Source organism: Apodemus sylvaticus, chromosome 10 (genome assembly GCF_947179515.1).
Source record: "Apodemus sylvaticus chromosome 10, mApoSyl1.1, whole genome shotgun sequence".
NCBI lineage: Eukaryota > Metazoa > Chordata > Mammalia > Rodentia > Muridae > Apodemus > Apodemus sylvaticus.
The window spans coordinates 19,969,397-19,984,588 of NC_067481.1; the positions used below are offsets into that span (position 1 = coordinate 19,969,397).

The following is a 15,192-nucleotide window of genomic DNA, read 5'->3' on the forward strand; positions in this document are numbered from 1 at the left end:
GGACTTGGTACTGTGTAAGAGTCACCCAGATGGTACTGGTTTTGAAGGCATGAAGGGGTCATGAAGAGCAGCTGAGGCTCTTGGCACAGTGAGAGGCAACGGAAGGCCATTGGTGAAGGTGCAGCCTCAGTTGCAATTGATGGCCCAGGACTTGAAGGGGTCATGCATGGGAGCAGAGGCTTGTCACCATGAAGAGAGCCTATGAGAGGCTTTTGGTGAAGCCTAATTATGGTGGAAGATAGCAGAGTTTTGGAGATGCCAGTACCATGTGATGACCCCCAAGAACAACAGCAGCAGTGGAGTACAGGCAGCTGGAGCCTAGAAGACAAGCTGTGTGCTACAAAGGGCAGAGCTGGAGAAGTGACCCAAGCCCTTGGAGGAGCCCAGAAGATCGTGAGTTGGATCCCAGACATTGAACTGTTGGAGTTTGAGTTTTGCTTTTGGTTGTGACTGTGCCCTGATATGTTTCCCTCTTGAAGGAAGAAAGTATTTTAGTGGAGCCCACAGTTGAGAGACTTTGAATTTTTAAAAGACTTTGAATTTTAAAGATATTGGATATTTTAAGGTGATTGAACTTTTAATATGTAAAGACTGTGGGACTTTTAAAGTAATTTAGATCTTGGGGATAAATAAGAAAGTAAGGGTTGAGGCTTAATAATGATGTGTTTGTGTGTCAAGTTGACAAGGGGTCAGTTGTACTGGCTAGTTTTGTGTGTCAGCTTGACACAGGCTGGAGTTATCACAGAGAAAGGAGCTTCATTTGGGGAAGTGCCTCCATGAGATCCAGCTGTGGGGCATTTTCTCAGTTAGTGATCAAGTTGGGAGGGCCCCTTGTGGGTGGTACCACCTTTGGGCTGGTGCTCTTGGATTCTATAAGAGAGCAAGCTGAGCAAGCCAGGGGAAGCAAGCCATTAAGAAACATCCGTCCATGGCCTCTGCATCAGCTCCTGCTTCCAACCCTGCTTGAGTTCCAGTCTTGACCTCCTTTAGTGATGAACTGCAACATGGAAGTGTAAACTCAATAAACCCTTTCCTGCCCAACTTGCTTCTTGGTCCTGATGTTTGTGCAGGAATAGAAACCCTGACTAAGACAGGTATCCAGTGCCTCTGGACTCTGCAGACACTCACGCTTACATGCTCATAATTAAATCTTTTGAAAGTTGTCATACGCAAAAAGTCACAAAAGTGCAAAGTGTGAGGAGAATGAATAGACTGGCGGACACTGTCACCGCCTGGGGGGCCTCAGCTCAACGCCTTTCCCACCCCTCACTCAGGACAAAAAATGCCCCATTCCTATTTCCACCATCACAGACTGTGTTCCACCCTGACTCCGGCCTGAGCTGCTTGCTTGTCTGGTAGGGTCAGTTAACAGTGGTCTGAGTCAGACTGCAAGAGTTGTCGGGAACAACATGCATGGAGGCCCTGAGGTGGAAGAGAAGCTGCGTGCCCATGAGGGGAGAGGGAGGCAAAGGAGGTGTTAAAGCAGGTGTGGTATCACATGGTCCTTAGCTCCCAAAAAGTTCAGCGGGGACTGTCTGGCCTGTGGAGTTGGAGCAGCAGTGAGGCTTGTCTGGAGGTGCAGGAGGCAGCCTAAGCACTCGCTCAGAGAAACCAGAGAAGTTCCAGGAGTCCTGGTCCCCACGAGGGAGCGAAGGGAAGGCATGGTGGAGTAGCTCAGTTCAAGAGCCCAGGCTTTGCAGAGCACAGTAGTGTGGGACTTCTTCTTGGGCCTTTAGGCTCATCACAGATTTGGGGTGCAGGCCCCGCTGTCTCCACGTCTTTCTTTGCTTACCATTTTCTTTGTACCTGTGCCTTTCCTGGACATGGGGAGAGAGTAGGGAGGAGGCGCAGTGTGCCTCCCCTGGGCCCAAAGCCCCGCCTTCCCGCCGGCTGTGCTGATGACTCCTGTGCAATGGCTTCTGTTTCCCTTCTGTGCTCTTAGCTCTCCTCCAGCCAAGACAGCTCTGAGAACAGCCTTGGGCCAGCAAGGTGGCTCACTAGCTAAAGGTTCCCACTACCAAGCATGACAATTCTTCCCCAGGACCTACATGGTAGAAGGAGAGAACCAGCTTTCAAGTTGTCCTCTGACCTCTACATACACGAAAATACATTACATACTACTATTGTTTTAGGTTTTTTTTAGACAGAGTCTCATTAAGTAGCCCTGGCTATCTTGGAACTTGTTTTGTGAACCAGGCAGGTCTCAAATTCACAGAGATCCTCCTGCCTCTAGCTCTTGAGTGCTGGGATTAAAGGTGTGAAGCACCATGCCTAGCCAATACATGTAATTTTAAAAAAGAGACCAAGGCTTCCATTGGTCATGGTGTTCCTTGATTTACCAGCCAAGCATTTTCGGCTGCTTTCAGGAGTGGAAGAAATTGTCCGTGAAACAGACTCCCTGGATATGACGCTGTACTGGGCTCTCTGGAAGCTGAAGCCCAGAAACGACAAGGCCTCTGAGGCTCTACAGTGCCTCATTTGCAGAGGACTTGCTACTCTTGTCCAGGCTTTGTAGCTCCTTGAGGATATTCAGGTAGCATTACAGGCTCAGACAGACCTACACCCCTCTCTGTAGCCCATAGCCCTTCCTGTTAGCCAGTGCTTTGAGCCTGGGTTCTACATCTTTTCTTGAACATTTTGTAGGGGACTCAGACTTGGCCAGGCATAGAAGTGCTGTGAAGTAGATTCTAGAAAATGACTTGGTTGCCAGTGTAGGTTGTTAAAGGTGGTCATTTGTTCGTGTGCGCTTGGGGGGCAGTTGACGGGCTGTAGTGGTACTTGGTTTCTGCCTCGCTGTGCTTTGAAAGGACAATGGGCCCTTGCTTCAGCCTCCTTTCCTGGCAGGGCCTAATCCACCCACTGCCTGGGCTGCAAAGGCGCTTTCAGGCCAGGGCCAGCGTCATCTGACTGTCCCACTCCCCACTGGCCGCCCGGCTCCGTTCCTCCCTGCTGGTTGCATTTGTTCCGTCTGTCTGCAGTTTTCCCACAGGGACACCTGGAGGTTTCCATGGTGTCCAAGAGTTCCCTGGCACATTGCTGCAGAGCACACGGGACCCTAGTCAACAGCTGGTGAGGGAATGAGTCACCCAGGGCTCGCTGGACAGGAACAGCTGCCGCTTATCCATCCCCTCACAGGGGCAGCCGAGAGCCTCCCACTGCATGCGTTCCCTCAGTCCCAGCTAAAGGCGAAGTAGCTGGCTGTTTCTGCAGATGGAAGTCCAAGGCTCTGAACAGGGTAGCTGTTCCTTCGGTTGCCATGGAGCCTGCCTGCCCTTCTCTTGTGTCTCGATCATTGTGAGCAAGCACCCTTCCTCCCTTTCCACAGAACAAAATGGATGATGATAAAGAAGCCAGCCATGATGGGTACGCTTATAATCCCGGTGCGTGGGAGGATCAGGAGATCAAGGTCATCCTTGGCTATAGAGTACATTCAGATTTAGCCTGGCCAGGTCCCTTCTGCTCACTTATCTGCTGCTATAAATGTGTTAGGATCCCTTCTGAGCCCTGCCACACACCAGAGTTGCTCTATCCCCAGAGATTGACTACCTCCATTCTGAGGAGAGGTGTGGGCAGCCCCGTGGAGAGGTTGAGGTCAGCCTGGCTAGATGGACTTCCATTCACCTTCAGCTGATTCTGACTGGTGGCTGTTGGTGGCTTTGTTTTTGTGTGGGAAGCTGGCCCTTACCTCTTTGTCCATGTCCCACTCCCTGCCCCAGACTGCTGTTCAGGAGAAGAGGGACGGATCTTCCTTGCTTTAGAGCAGGAAGATCCGCTTCATTGTTTTCTACCCAAGCCCCCTTTTCACCAGAATGTGACTCTGGTGCGTGGATCGCAGCGGTAATGATCAAGGAGTTGGTTTTAAACCAAGTGGCAGTGCACGCCTTTAATCCCAGTGGTCGGGAGACGGACGGAGCTGAGGTTGGTCTATAGAGTTCCTGGACTGCCAGGGCTACACGGATAAAACCTGTTTCGAAAAAACAAGTTTAAGGGCCAGCACAGTCACTAAGCTAGTCAAGATGCATCAGACACGCCCTCCTTTGGCACGCACCAGCAGGCATTCTATTCTCACATGGATGTGTGTGTGAGGGCCTGGTCTCCACCAGGCTGGAGCCAGAGGAGGGTGCCAGATTCCTGGAACTGGAATACAAATGGTTGTGAGCCACCATGTGGGTGCTAGGAATTGAAACTGGGTCCTCTGCCAGAGCAGCAAGTGTTGGAAACCACCAAGCCATCTCTCTCCAGCCTTTTCTTTCTCTCTTTCTTCCTTCCCCTTTCCTTTTCCCTTTCCCTTTCCCTTTCCCTTTCCTTTCCTTTTTTTCTTGCTGTGTACACCAGGCTGGCCCTCAAAACAAATGCTCTGCCTCCTGAGTGCTGAAATACCGGAGTATATCTCACCCAGCAAGGATTACATTAAATCAAGGTTAAATAAGGTTGAATATTTGATGTTATAGGATATAGATCATCTTCAGTGTCTTTCAGAGTTGATTGATACTTCAGTTTCCTGATCATCAATGCTGGAAACACTTCCACACGAATTCATAGTATAAACAGTTCAGGTATGTTGAGGGCCATTTCAGAAAGTGCTGGAAACTGCCCTAGTTCTAAGTCCAAATTAATTTGGTTCTTCTTTTTTAATGAAATTCAAGTCAGCAACTCAAACAGCAATTTCAAAATCAAACATTCTGATAGTATGCTCCAACAATTCACCAATTTGATCCTTAAATGTCGAGGAGTGGCGGTAGAGAAATACTTTCTTTTCTGTAATTAAACTACTGTGTTTCTGTACGAGTAGGTAATTTTGTGCACGGAGGGAAAACAGCATAATTCCTAACACAGTAGTCTCCCATAGGTGCTTCCAGTAGTGTGCTGGCATTTGGATAGCAGCATGGCGCGTGTCCTGAAGCCACAGCATGGGCAAGAGCTGCCGTGTGTGTGTGTGTGTGTGTGTGTGTGTGTGTGTGCGCGCGCGCGCGCGTACACACACACAAGCCACTGAGAGTTGTGCTGTAGTTGTTGAAGTGGGTGTCTGGGTGCAGATATGGAGGCCAGAGGACAACTCACGAGCGGCGGTTCTCTCCTTGGTTCTCTCCTCCCGCCACGTGGGTCCCAGGGGTTGGACTCAGGTTGTCAGGTGGCAGTAGGCATCTTTACCCACTGAGCCACCCCACTGGTCCTCCAGGCCATCTTGTGGTTTTGTCTTGCTCACATTTAGAAATAGTTTCTAGTCTAGGCTGTCCAGGAACTTACTGCATAGCCAGTCTTCTCATCGGTGAAGGAATCCGAGCACTGGGCTTAGAGCATCTCCCTGTGTACCTAGTTGAAAAGCCGCTCTGAGGAACAACAGCAGGATAGCAGGTCACAGTGAATGTGACATTCTCTGTCACAAGGGTCCTCTTGTGAAGAGGGACACACCAGGGTGTGACAGTACCCTCGGGCTAGCTTGTAAGTTGTGGCATCTTTAGTCTTTGTTTGGACTCCAAGCTGTGGTAGATGTCCCCCAACCATGTGAGAGTGAGCTAGGGACTTGTAAAGTTGTAGATTGGTTTCTGGTTATCCTGTGCCACACCTAAGTGGCTGTTCCCCCTGTTGTCTGATGTGTTTTCAGGAGAGGCAAACTCATTTCCATGTGGGCTCAAGGCAAGGTATAATTAGGACAGTAAATCTGTAGGTTAACAAAAGTGGTTTTGACAGATTTCAGGCCCTACTAAGAAGGGCATATATACAATGTATTTAAAAATATAATTTAAAAAAAAAAGGCTTAAAGAAACCGAGAGCGGTGGCACAGACCTTTATTTAATGCCCAGTACTCAGAAGCCTAAAGCAGGATGGTGAGTTCAAGGCCTGCGGGGACACGCTAATGAGCCCCTGGGGATATGGCTTATTAGAACAGCACTTGCCTGGCATGCACAAGGCCCTAATGGCCAGCCCACACCAACACCCACAGAACTGGGATTTAATTCTCAGGAGCGGCCCCAGATCTCCCCAGGCTCAGGGCTAGGCCGTGCCCAACCTTGTTTCTCCCTCCATTCCCTCAGCCCTGTGCCCCTGCTGACCAGGCCTGCATGTCTCTTGACAACAGGACTTCCCAGCCGGTGGAGCAGCTGACTGGCGAGTGTGCCAGGTGCTCTGTACGTCCCAGCTCCTCCTCTGCCTGCCTTCTCTCTCTCCTGGGAAGATGTTCCTGGTGGGCCTGACGGGAGGCATTGCCTCTGGCAAGAGCTCCGTCATCCAGGTGTTCCAGCAGCTGGGCTGTGCTGTGATCGACGTGGATGTCATTGCGCGGCACGGTGAGTTGGATGGGACCGTTGTGCACAGTGGCATCCCCTGTGCTCCCATCATTACACTCTGTCTTCTTAGAGTGTGGCGGCTCCAGCTTGACCCGGAGGCTCTTCTGTTTGTTCTTCATCCTCCTCAAGAGTCCAGTCATCCAGTCATCCTAAACTCAGCTCCGGCACGGGCCTGAGGCAGCCTCTGTGCTCCGCTTCATTTATTTTGGCTCCAAATTAAGGAAACTGCCTTGGGTTCCCCCATCAGTCTGCCCCTCTGGTCACAGGGTGGGGGTGGGGTCTTCTGGATAGCTAGAGGCTCTGGAATGACCCAACCTCTTCATCCCACAGTTGTGCAGCCGGGGTATCCTGCCCACCGGCGGATAGTAGAGGCCTTTGGCACTGAAGTCTTGCTGGAGAATGGTGACATTGACCGCAAGGTCCTGGGAGACCTGATCTTCAATCAGCCTGACCGTCGGCAGCTGCTTAACTCCATCACCCACCCCGAGATCCGCAAGGAAATGATGAAAGAGACCTTCAAGTACTTTCTCAGAGGTGAGACTCTAGGCAGCCTCCTGACAGCAGGGCGTTTCTCTGTTTGAAGCTGGGCCAGGCTAGGGAGTTGGCGGATTAGGAGTCTTAGTGGTCTAGCTCCCCCATCAGTCACAGTGCCGAGAGTATGACGATGTGTTTGGTTGTCTTCAACCAAATGTCTTGTGTAACCTTATTCTCCACACCTCAGGTTCTTGTGTATGCAGTAGAGAACATCCCCCTAGCATGTCATCTGGTCAGTACTTCCCTCTCAAAGACAATGAAAGCATCTATACTGTTGACCCAAACCTGTCCCTTTGTCCCTAAAGTGCTGGAAATGTGCTCCCGCTGTTTGTCCCTGAGACATTGCCTCTGTCCGCCAGTCCACCCTCGTGCCACTGCTCCCCTGCCCACCCGCCTGGCAGAGCCTTCTGCCTTTCATCCCTGCTCTTTGCTTTGGCCCTCAGGCCAGCCCTGCGTACATCTGCAGGGCTGTGAGGCACTGGCGGCTTCCCCTTTCTGAAGTTAAGCATTGGATAATGTCACCAGCTCCAGAGATCTTCTGTTGGTGCCTGCCACCCAGCCTCCCCACATCCCCAACCTGCAGCACTTACATAAAAGCCAGAAAGCTCTTTTCAGTTCGATAAGGTGAAAAATGGGGACGACAGCTGTGGCTTCCACAGTCCCAGCTTCTCCCCAATGAGTTTAACAAATACAACTGTCAAAGTTGGTATAATCACATGTCAGATAAGATCAGCAGCTGTTGGGAGGTCTCTGCGTAGGCAGGCGGATGTCTTAATAGAGTCAGCATAGTTTGCCGGGCTTATCAAGCAGGAGGCATGTGACAGCTGAATAGCCCTTTACCGGTGAACCACAGAGCTGGCTTCCAGCTCCCAAGAGAGACCCAGGAGAAAGGACAGTGAGAGGAGAGGGGGTGAAGGGGGGAACAGGAAAGGGAGATAAGGGGCCCAGGGAGGATCTGGTCTTTTCTGTGGCTCGCTGCTAGAGAGGGAGAGCTGGGAGGTGCAGAGTCTCGATGCCGGCTCCACTCCCTCCTCCATCATTTCGGGGGCACTCAGCTGCGGGGCCTGGCTGCTACTCAGTGCTTATACACACTCAGAGCTGTGCCCAGCCAGCCCCCTGTGGGGCGGGTGTTCCATCATTCATTACAGTAAATTAGTCTTGTTAAGGACCTGCGGTCATGTGGGGTGCTGCGAACCAAGTGTGTCAGCAGAGTCAGCACCCCAACACAGAGCACAAGTTGTGGGGAGCAGCAGTCCCAGCAGCTGCTGTGTGGTTTTGTGGTTGAAAGTGTAGGATGACGCCCTGGTCTCTGAGTGGCCCCAGTCCGTCCTTCCCTGCTGCCTCTTACTCCTTCCAACTTCGTTCATCCACAAAGGACCAAGGAGCAGCAGGCGCGTCCATGGCTGTTGGATGTGCCCGCTCCGATGTGCTAGGAGCCACCTCTCTCTGGCTTCAGCTGTCGGAGGGCCTGTGGTGCTTTCTCTCCATTGAGTTTTTCTCCTGCAGTTAGCACGAGCTACCCTCAATGCTCTGGTATGGTACAGGTGTCTCACAGAAAGCCACAGAGGTGACCATTGGGACTCTAAAAGGCAGCCATGTCTGGATCTGGCTTCCAGGAACAGACTTGTCCTTTAAGGGTTTTTGAGCCAGTGTGAAATGAAACAGGACAGCAAGGCCTCAGTGTCTCCCAGAAGCTCTTCCCAGCCTCCTGCATGCCATGTCCCGCCTCTGGTTAGACATAACTTGTATAGTTGAAGATGAAGGTTTACCCTGACCACCTAGGCATCCCAGCCGACTGCACAGAGAACTTCCCATCTCCTTGGGTTCTGCTTCCCCCCCATCTGGAGCTCTTCGCCTCCACCTCCTCATTCCAAGTAACCACGGCTTGCCCACTTTTCAAAGCCAGTGCAAATGCCAGCCCTTCTCCAAGGTCTCCCTCCCCTGGTCAGCCAGCCAGAAGTTATTTTCTGCAGCATTCTACTCTAAATGGCCCTGGGACTAGCTGGCACTCGGGGATGTCTGTCCTTGGAAGGTCCGCCATCTGCTGGGGCACTCTCCGTGGCAGGTCCTGGTCAAGCATCCTTCCCGGTATCCTTGCAGAATTGAACTTGGGAGTTTTCCATCCTCTCCCCAGGGTATCGATACGTGATTCTGGACATCCCCCTCCTGTTTGAGACCAAGAAGCTGCTCAAGTACATGAAGCACACAGTGGTAGTGTACTGGTGAGTGAGGCGTGGCCGCCATGGGGGCTGGGAAGGACACTTGAGTAAGGCGTACCTAGAAAACATCCCTTTACACCTTTTTCATAAGGTGGCCAAGGCACAAAGTGGGTTGGTTGGGTAGTGGTGCCAACTACAGACACCAGCCTTTGTACCTGGTCCTGATGCACCTGGGGCAGGTGTGAGATAAGAGGGGCCCCAGGCTTCTCTGGTGTTTGGGAAGGGTTCTCCCTGCTGGCTGTTGGAGACACTTGGGTCCGGCTCAAACAACTTCCTTTATTCGTGAAGTACTCATGGCAGGGGGCACTTCTGACTTAGAGAGGGAAAATGGAAGTGGAGGCAATTGGAAAATGTGTCCAAGATGATCTGTTGGTAGCACCACGGGTGGTAGCACCACAGGTAGAGAGCTGTGGGCGGCTGTCGGAAGCCACCTAAGGAAGGAGCTTTATTCTCAGTCCCCCAGGACTGGAAGAAAATCAGAATCCAGGTTTGGCAAAAAGGAGAATCAAGCTGCAGAGAAATGAGTCACACAGTCCCTTCGGGTGAGAGATGAGACTGCAGGGTGTGTCTGCTTCCCACAAACTTCCCAGATGTCACCCACAAGTGTGGCAGACACATAGGTGGGCCTTGGTTCTGCAGGTATTTTGAGCACAAGGTGGTTCTCAAGGCATTGGTGCTCAGTGCCCTAGGACTGTCCTACCCTCACCCCGGACCTCTCGGGCTGTGACTTAAAGCTCAGCCTGAATCCCTGAGTCTGGTGCCGGGATACAGACATCCTGTCAGTTCCTCCACAGGGCTGTGCTCCCCGTGTAAACCTTCAGTCTCCCTGTTTGTCTTGTTTTTAGTGGCTCTGACTATAGAACCCAGGGCCTTGCATATGTTAGCAAGTGCTCTGATAGCTAAGCTCTATGCCTAGCTTGTCCAGGTTCTTTGTTCTCTTGTGGAGGATACCAGCTGAGCCCAGGAGTACCCTATGAAGTCCTTGGACTTTCTGTGCTTTAATAACAAAATTAGGGAACTAGAGAGATCGCTTAGTATTTAAGACTACTTGCTGTTCAGAGGACCCAGGTTTAGGTTCCAGCATCCATGTGGTGACTCACCATCCTCAACTCTAGCTCCCGGGAATCTGACTCCTTTTGACTTCTGTGATCACCAAGCACACACCTGATGGATGCCCCTACATACATGTAGGCAAAAATGCTCAGAAAACAAACCTCTTTAAAAAAAAAAAGTATGTAGGGGTGCAAGAGGAAGGTCAGACTGCTTGCTAGTCACCAAAAGGAGCTCTACCGTGTGAGGCCGCGTGGAGTACTGCCTATGGAGATTGTACCTAAATGTGATCTGTAATGTTTCTGAGAAGACTTGGGAAGGAGTAAAGGAAAACACGTCCAGAACAGAATCAAGTGTCACTGCCACAGCCCTGCATTCCGGGGTGCCTCTGTCCTGCCCCACATGTTTGGGAGAGTGTCTCCATTCTCCTGCAGATTGCCCAGCCGTAGACATGTGGCATCTAAAGCACGTGTCCTCTGCCCACCGCATCCTCTATAACGAGGTTGGCTTTCATAGAGGAAGCTCCTCTCGTGTCTGACTCTGTTCTGTTTCTCTGATTGCAGAGAAAGGCCTGGAATGGTAAAAATTGTCCCAAGGAAAACTGAGGCTGAAAGGCCTAGATAGTGGGGCGCGAGTGTGACGGCCCTCTCTGCTCTGCTCTTGTCAGGAGTCCAGTGGTTGATGGGGCTAGGGGGTCCTGCTGTACAGGACTGGTCACCGCCTGGCAGGGTGGCTCCCATGTGGCTACAAGAGAGGGTGTTTCCTAAGGGAAGATGCTGTCTTGGCCTCTCCAGGTTGGGAGACTCAGCTACCCACTCCCGAGTCTTGCCGTCAGAGGGAGGCTGGGACCCATTCCACTTTTGCTCTCCCTTAGTGATCGCGATACCCAGCTGGCGCGGCTGATGAAACGGAACAACCTGAACCGGGAGGATGCGGAGGCGAGGATCAATGCCCAGCTGCCCCTGAAGGACAAGGCCCGCATGGCCAACCATGTTCTAGACAACTCGGGCGAGTGGAGCCTCACCAGGCGCCAGGTCATCCTCTTGCACGCCAAGCTGGAACGCTCCATGGAGTATCTGCCACTGAGGCTCGGGTTCCTGACGGGCCTCGCGGGCATCGCCAGCCTCCTCTACCTGCTCACCCGCTACCTTCTCCCTTCCCCCTAGCTGGGTACACAGGCAGCGAGCCTTAGGCCTCCTGGGAGGCCTAAGTCAGTACCATGTCCAAAACACTACACTCTCTCTGACTCTGGCTCTGAGACTGGCCCCTGCGGTGGGCCGGCTCTGGAGTGTAACCAGTCTGGGACCCAGCAAAAGAAGCCGCTGACAATATGTACCCCTTCCCACCCCACCCCACCCCAGAGCCCGACCACCCCCAGCTACCACCTGCAGAACAATATCCACGGTGGCAGGAAAAGAGCAGTTAGCAGTCTGTGGCTCTCCCCACAGTTAGGACTGTGGAGCCAAAGTGTCTGGGGCTTGAACCTTCTCAGAGCATCTGAGAATCACGGCCACAAACTTCCTAGTGGACCACAGCACATCCTTCCAGACTAAAGGCCTTCTCCTTCAGACAGAACTGTCTCCTGGTGCAGTGTGAGTCTCCCCTTGGGCACACTGTGGCTAGGTCAAGGCAGGGCCCTTCCAAGTAGTCCAGCTTCTAGTGGAGCCTTGCTCACAGCTGCCTCTGAGCGCGTGCTCTTGGCCCTCCCAGGCTCCAGGCTGTCTTATCTCTGTGCCTTCCCTAGAAGCTCCCAGGCCTGCAGTGTCGTAGCCCCGGCTGCCCCAGGTCAGGCACCAGCAGCCCCAGACTGAGTTAGGTGCTGTAAAGATCACCTTCCCGTTTCATCTTAATCCAGATAGGATAACCTGTAACCTGGTTGGGTTCTCCCAGACTGTGCGCCTCTAGATGGCAGGGCCGACTCGTCTCCACACTAGTGTACTCGAGCCTGTTCTCCACTGGTGCTCAATAAATGGAATTGTTCTAAAATGTCCACTGAATTCCGTTTGGCCTGTGCTCCCACTGGGGAGGACCACTCATAGGACTCGAGTGAGTCCTGTGCACCTCTGGGGAGTCGGAGCTGCTGGGGAGATCACATTCACTTGCCATAGGTCTGCTTTTTTCTTCCCCAACCCAATTAGACCGGTGCAGACATCAGCCTTCCCAACCGGCGTCTGCAGACCTGCTGATGTGTAGATCTTGTTCACGGCAGCCTATTAAGGCCAAAAATGAGTGTGACTAATGTGAAGGCAGCAGTGGCCATTCTTAATGCCCCCTTCACAGAGCTGCTTAAACCTCGGAGAGGAGCTCATTAGCTCCCTGCGCATTTCCAAGCAGCATAAAAGGGCTGGGAAGGCCTGTGAGAGCTGGAGCAAGGTAGCAGCCGACCTGTCTGTCCCTCAGGTGGGTGGGATCTAGCAGCAACCTGGCAAAGTGGAGACGTTCTGAACCCCAGCAGTGCCCTGTACCTGACGATTGAGAAAACAACCCTGGATGCAAGACACAGTTTATACAAGCAGCAAAGCTTTGGGGGATTTGGGTTGGGTAGTGCAGGTTCGAAACTGCAGACTTTGAGTCCTCTCAGGAGGAGCAGGAGACCCAGGACTGGGATCCAGTTCTGTCTCCTTACCTTGGTTTCTGCATGGTAAGTTCAGGACAGTAAAAAAACTTTTTAAAACCTTGGAATTCAAGAACTTGTTTGGCCCCCCTCTAAACCACATCTAAAACGATGCAGAACGTGAGAGCAGGCTGGTCTGGAAGGTGTGCAGAAGTCACTGTAGCTCTGCACTGGCCCTGACCACCCTGAAGCTGACCTCGGGATCTCCCCTCTTGACCACTGGCTAAGGTGGCTTTGGGGGTAAAGGCTGGCTCATTGGACTTCCAGAGCAGGTGTCCTCCCCTGTGGCCAGTAGGTGGCAGCACTCACCCAAGCCTGGATCTGGGCCCAAGCTGCTTGCTCCCAGGAGCCTGTAACTTTACGCCCCAGGGCAGTAAACCACCTTGGAGCCTCTAATTCTGAGCACAAATTTAAAAGTCGCAGATGGGAATCTCAGAGCAGTAGTGCATGCTGGGAATCCCAGTCTCAGAGGAACTAAAGATTACAGGGTTAGACACCAGTCTGAGTTGCCCAGCCAGATCTTGCCTGTCTCTCTTCCTCTAGTCCCTGGGCCACAGTTCCTAGCTTGGGCTTCATCACCCTAAGCTGAGCAGTAGGGTGCTGTAGGCACCTGCTCACCCGCCTCTTGGCAAGGGTTAAAGGATACGGCCAGCCCCTACAGCTGCTTCACTCTCCTGGCCCAACTTGGCTGAGGTTAATAATGGTTTTGCACTTTACCAAAGCACGGTTTGTGTCAAGTCTTCCCAGCTTTGCAAATGGTGATGGTGAAGTAAGGGCAGAGTTTACATGGCTTTCAGAGGGGGTGGAGGTGGGTGCAACCCAGCGCTTGTGAGCACCATTGTGGATTCCCAGCCATGTACCAACACCGTTATACATCGTAACTGACGACTCTAAAGATGACTTCTCTCTCCTTATGGGATGAGGGGTAGGGCAAGAGAAAAGCTTGGGAGGAGTCGGATGGAAGGTAGTGTCTTTTCCCAAGTGTCCCTTGTTTCACAAAGGCACTTGATCTCCAGGAGTGGGTGGCAGAGATGACTGGAGGCGAGGGAGTCGCATGGATGGCCAGAGAGGCCAAGTGAAGGTAATGAGATGTGGTGGGTGGCTTTCCTGCTCTCCTCAAGGAGGGAAGAATGCAGTGCGGCTGGCGGCTGCAGCTGCACCCAGCTGGGACCCAAGGCCCCCTCTCCTTGCTCTCCACCCCCTCCCGTCCCCATCACTCAGATTCCAATACAATTTCCAGCTAACCAGCATGTCGATAGAACAAGTCGGGCGGCTGGATTGCTGGCCAATTACAGGAAATCATTCTGCTCCACAGCTCAGCCCTTCGGGAAGGGGGGATGGGGGACGGGAGAGGGAGCAGGCTTCCGACTTGCAGGCAGGGAAGGGGCTTCAGGCTGAAGGCAGGGAGCCTGCAGCAGCTCCTCACTCACATGCACACACCCCAGGCAGGCAGCGCAGGAAGGGGGAGGACAGGAGGCTCTTGACGCCAGCCCCGGGTCCTTCCTCAGCCTCACACAGAGCTGGATTCGGCTTTTTTTGTGGGGAGATTGGAGCCCCAAGCCGTAGAGAAACACAGAGGCTAACAGTCAAGAGGATGATTCCTGGGGTGAGGCTTGTGCTTCAAGGCATTTGCCTGGAGATGAGAAAGATAGAAAACCACAGATGAGACCTTGCCTGTCTCTCCAGAGAGGACTGGAGAATGAGACGAGACGGGGTGGCACTCAGGGGAACCCTAGTTTTTCTGAGGGCCTGCACACCTACAAAACCAAAACAAGCCCCAGCCGAGGAGACCCAGCATAGGGCTGTCTGGGGAATTCAGGAATGGCCCCATGGGAGATCAGGGGAGGCTTGGGAGATTGGAATAGCCTGACTTGGTTAATGAATTTTTTGGGTTTTTTGTTTTGTTTTGTTTTGTTTTTTGGATTTGATTTTTTCGAGACAGGGTTTCTCTGTGTAGCCCTGGCTGTCCTGGAACTCACTCTGTAGACCAGGCTGGACTCGAACTGAGAGATCCACCTGCCTCTGCCTCCCAGAGTGCTGGGATTACAGGTGTGTGCCACCACCGCCTGGCTGGTTAATGGATTTTTAAAAAAAATTGCATCCAGCCTTTCAGTGCAGAAGAGGTGGACCACAGAAGTATGGGAGGTGGGGTCCTCCTCACCTTCCCAACCCCTCTGCCAGGGGTCCCACCTCAGACTCCTGGGAAAGGACACCAAGTGGCTTCCACTCCCATCTGCCAAGCTCTGTGTTCAGTTGGGTGCCCCTTCTTCAAGGCCATTCCCTCCTTCCCTGAGTCCCCCCAGAAATGTCTTCAGCCACCCTTCAGCAACCTGTGCCACAGAGCCTCAGCCTCCGTCTCCAGCCCCCGCTGAAGGGCTCCCTCTCCACCATGGGACATTCCCCACACAGTACTGAGCAATCCTTGAGGGGCAGAAACTAGTCTATGAACCCCAGTCCCCAGTGAATAGCCATTGTGACTGTTTATCTG

The 15,192-nt window shown here is 52.6% G+C and overlaps 1 protein-coding gene across 3 annotated transcripts in view; it reads left to right on the forward strand.

Moving 5' to 3' along the window:
- The window catches only part of Dcakd (dephospho-CoA kinase domain containing), a 34,498-nt gene extending 22,418 nt beyond the window's left edge, over window positions 1–12,080 (forward strand). For all 3 annotated transcript variants that reach the window (XM_052197745.1, XM_052197744.1, XM_052197743.1), the window contains 4 exons: window positions 6,080–6,287; window positions 6,618–6,821; window positions 8,956–9,043; window positions 10,965–12,080. In XM_052197745.1, coding sequence (XP_052053705.1) covers window positions 6,176–6,287; window positions 6,618–6,821; window positions 8,956–9,043; window positions 10,965–11,256 — 696 coding nt within the window. In that variant the 5' untranslated portion in view covers window positions 6,080–6,175 and the 3' untranslated portion in view covers window positions 11,257–12,080. The remainder of the gene's footprint in view (window positions 1–6,079; window positions 6,288–6,617; window positions 6,822–8,955; window positions 9,044–10,964) is intronic.
- Window positions 12,081–15,192: the final 3,112 nt, after the last annotated feature.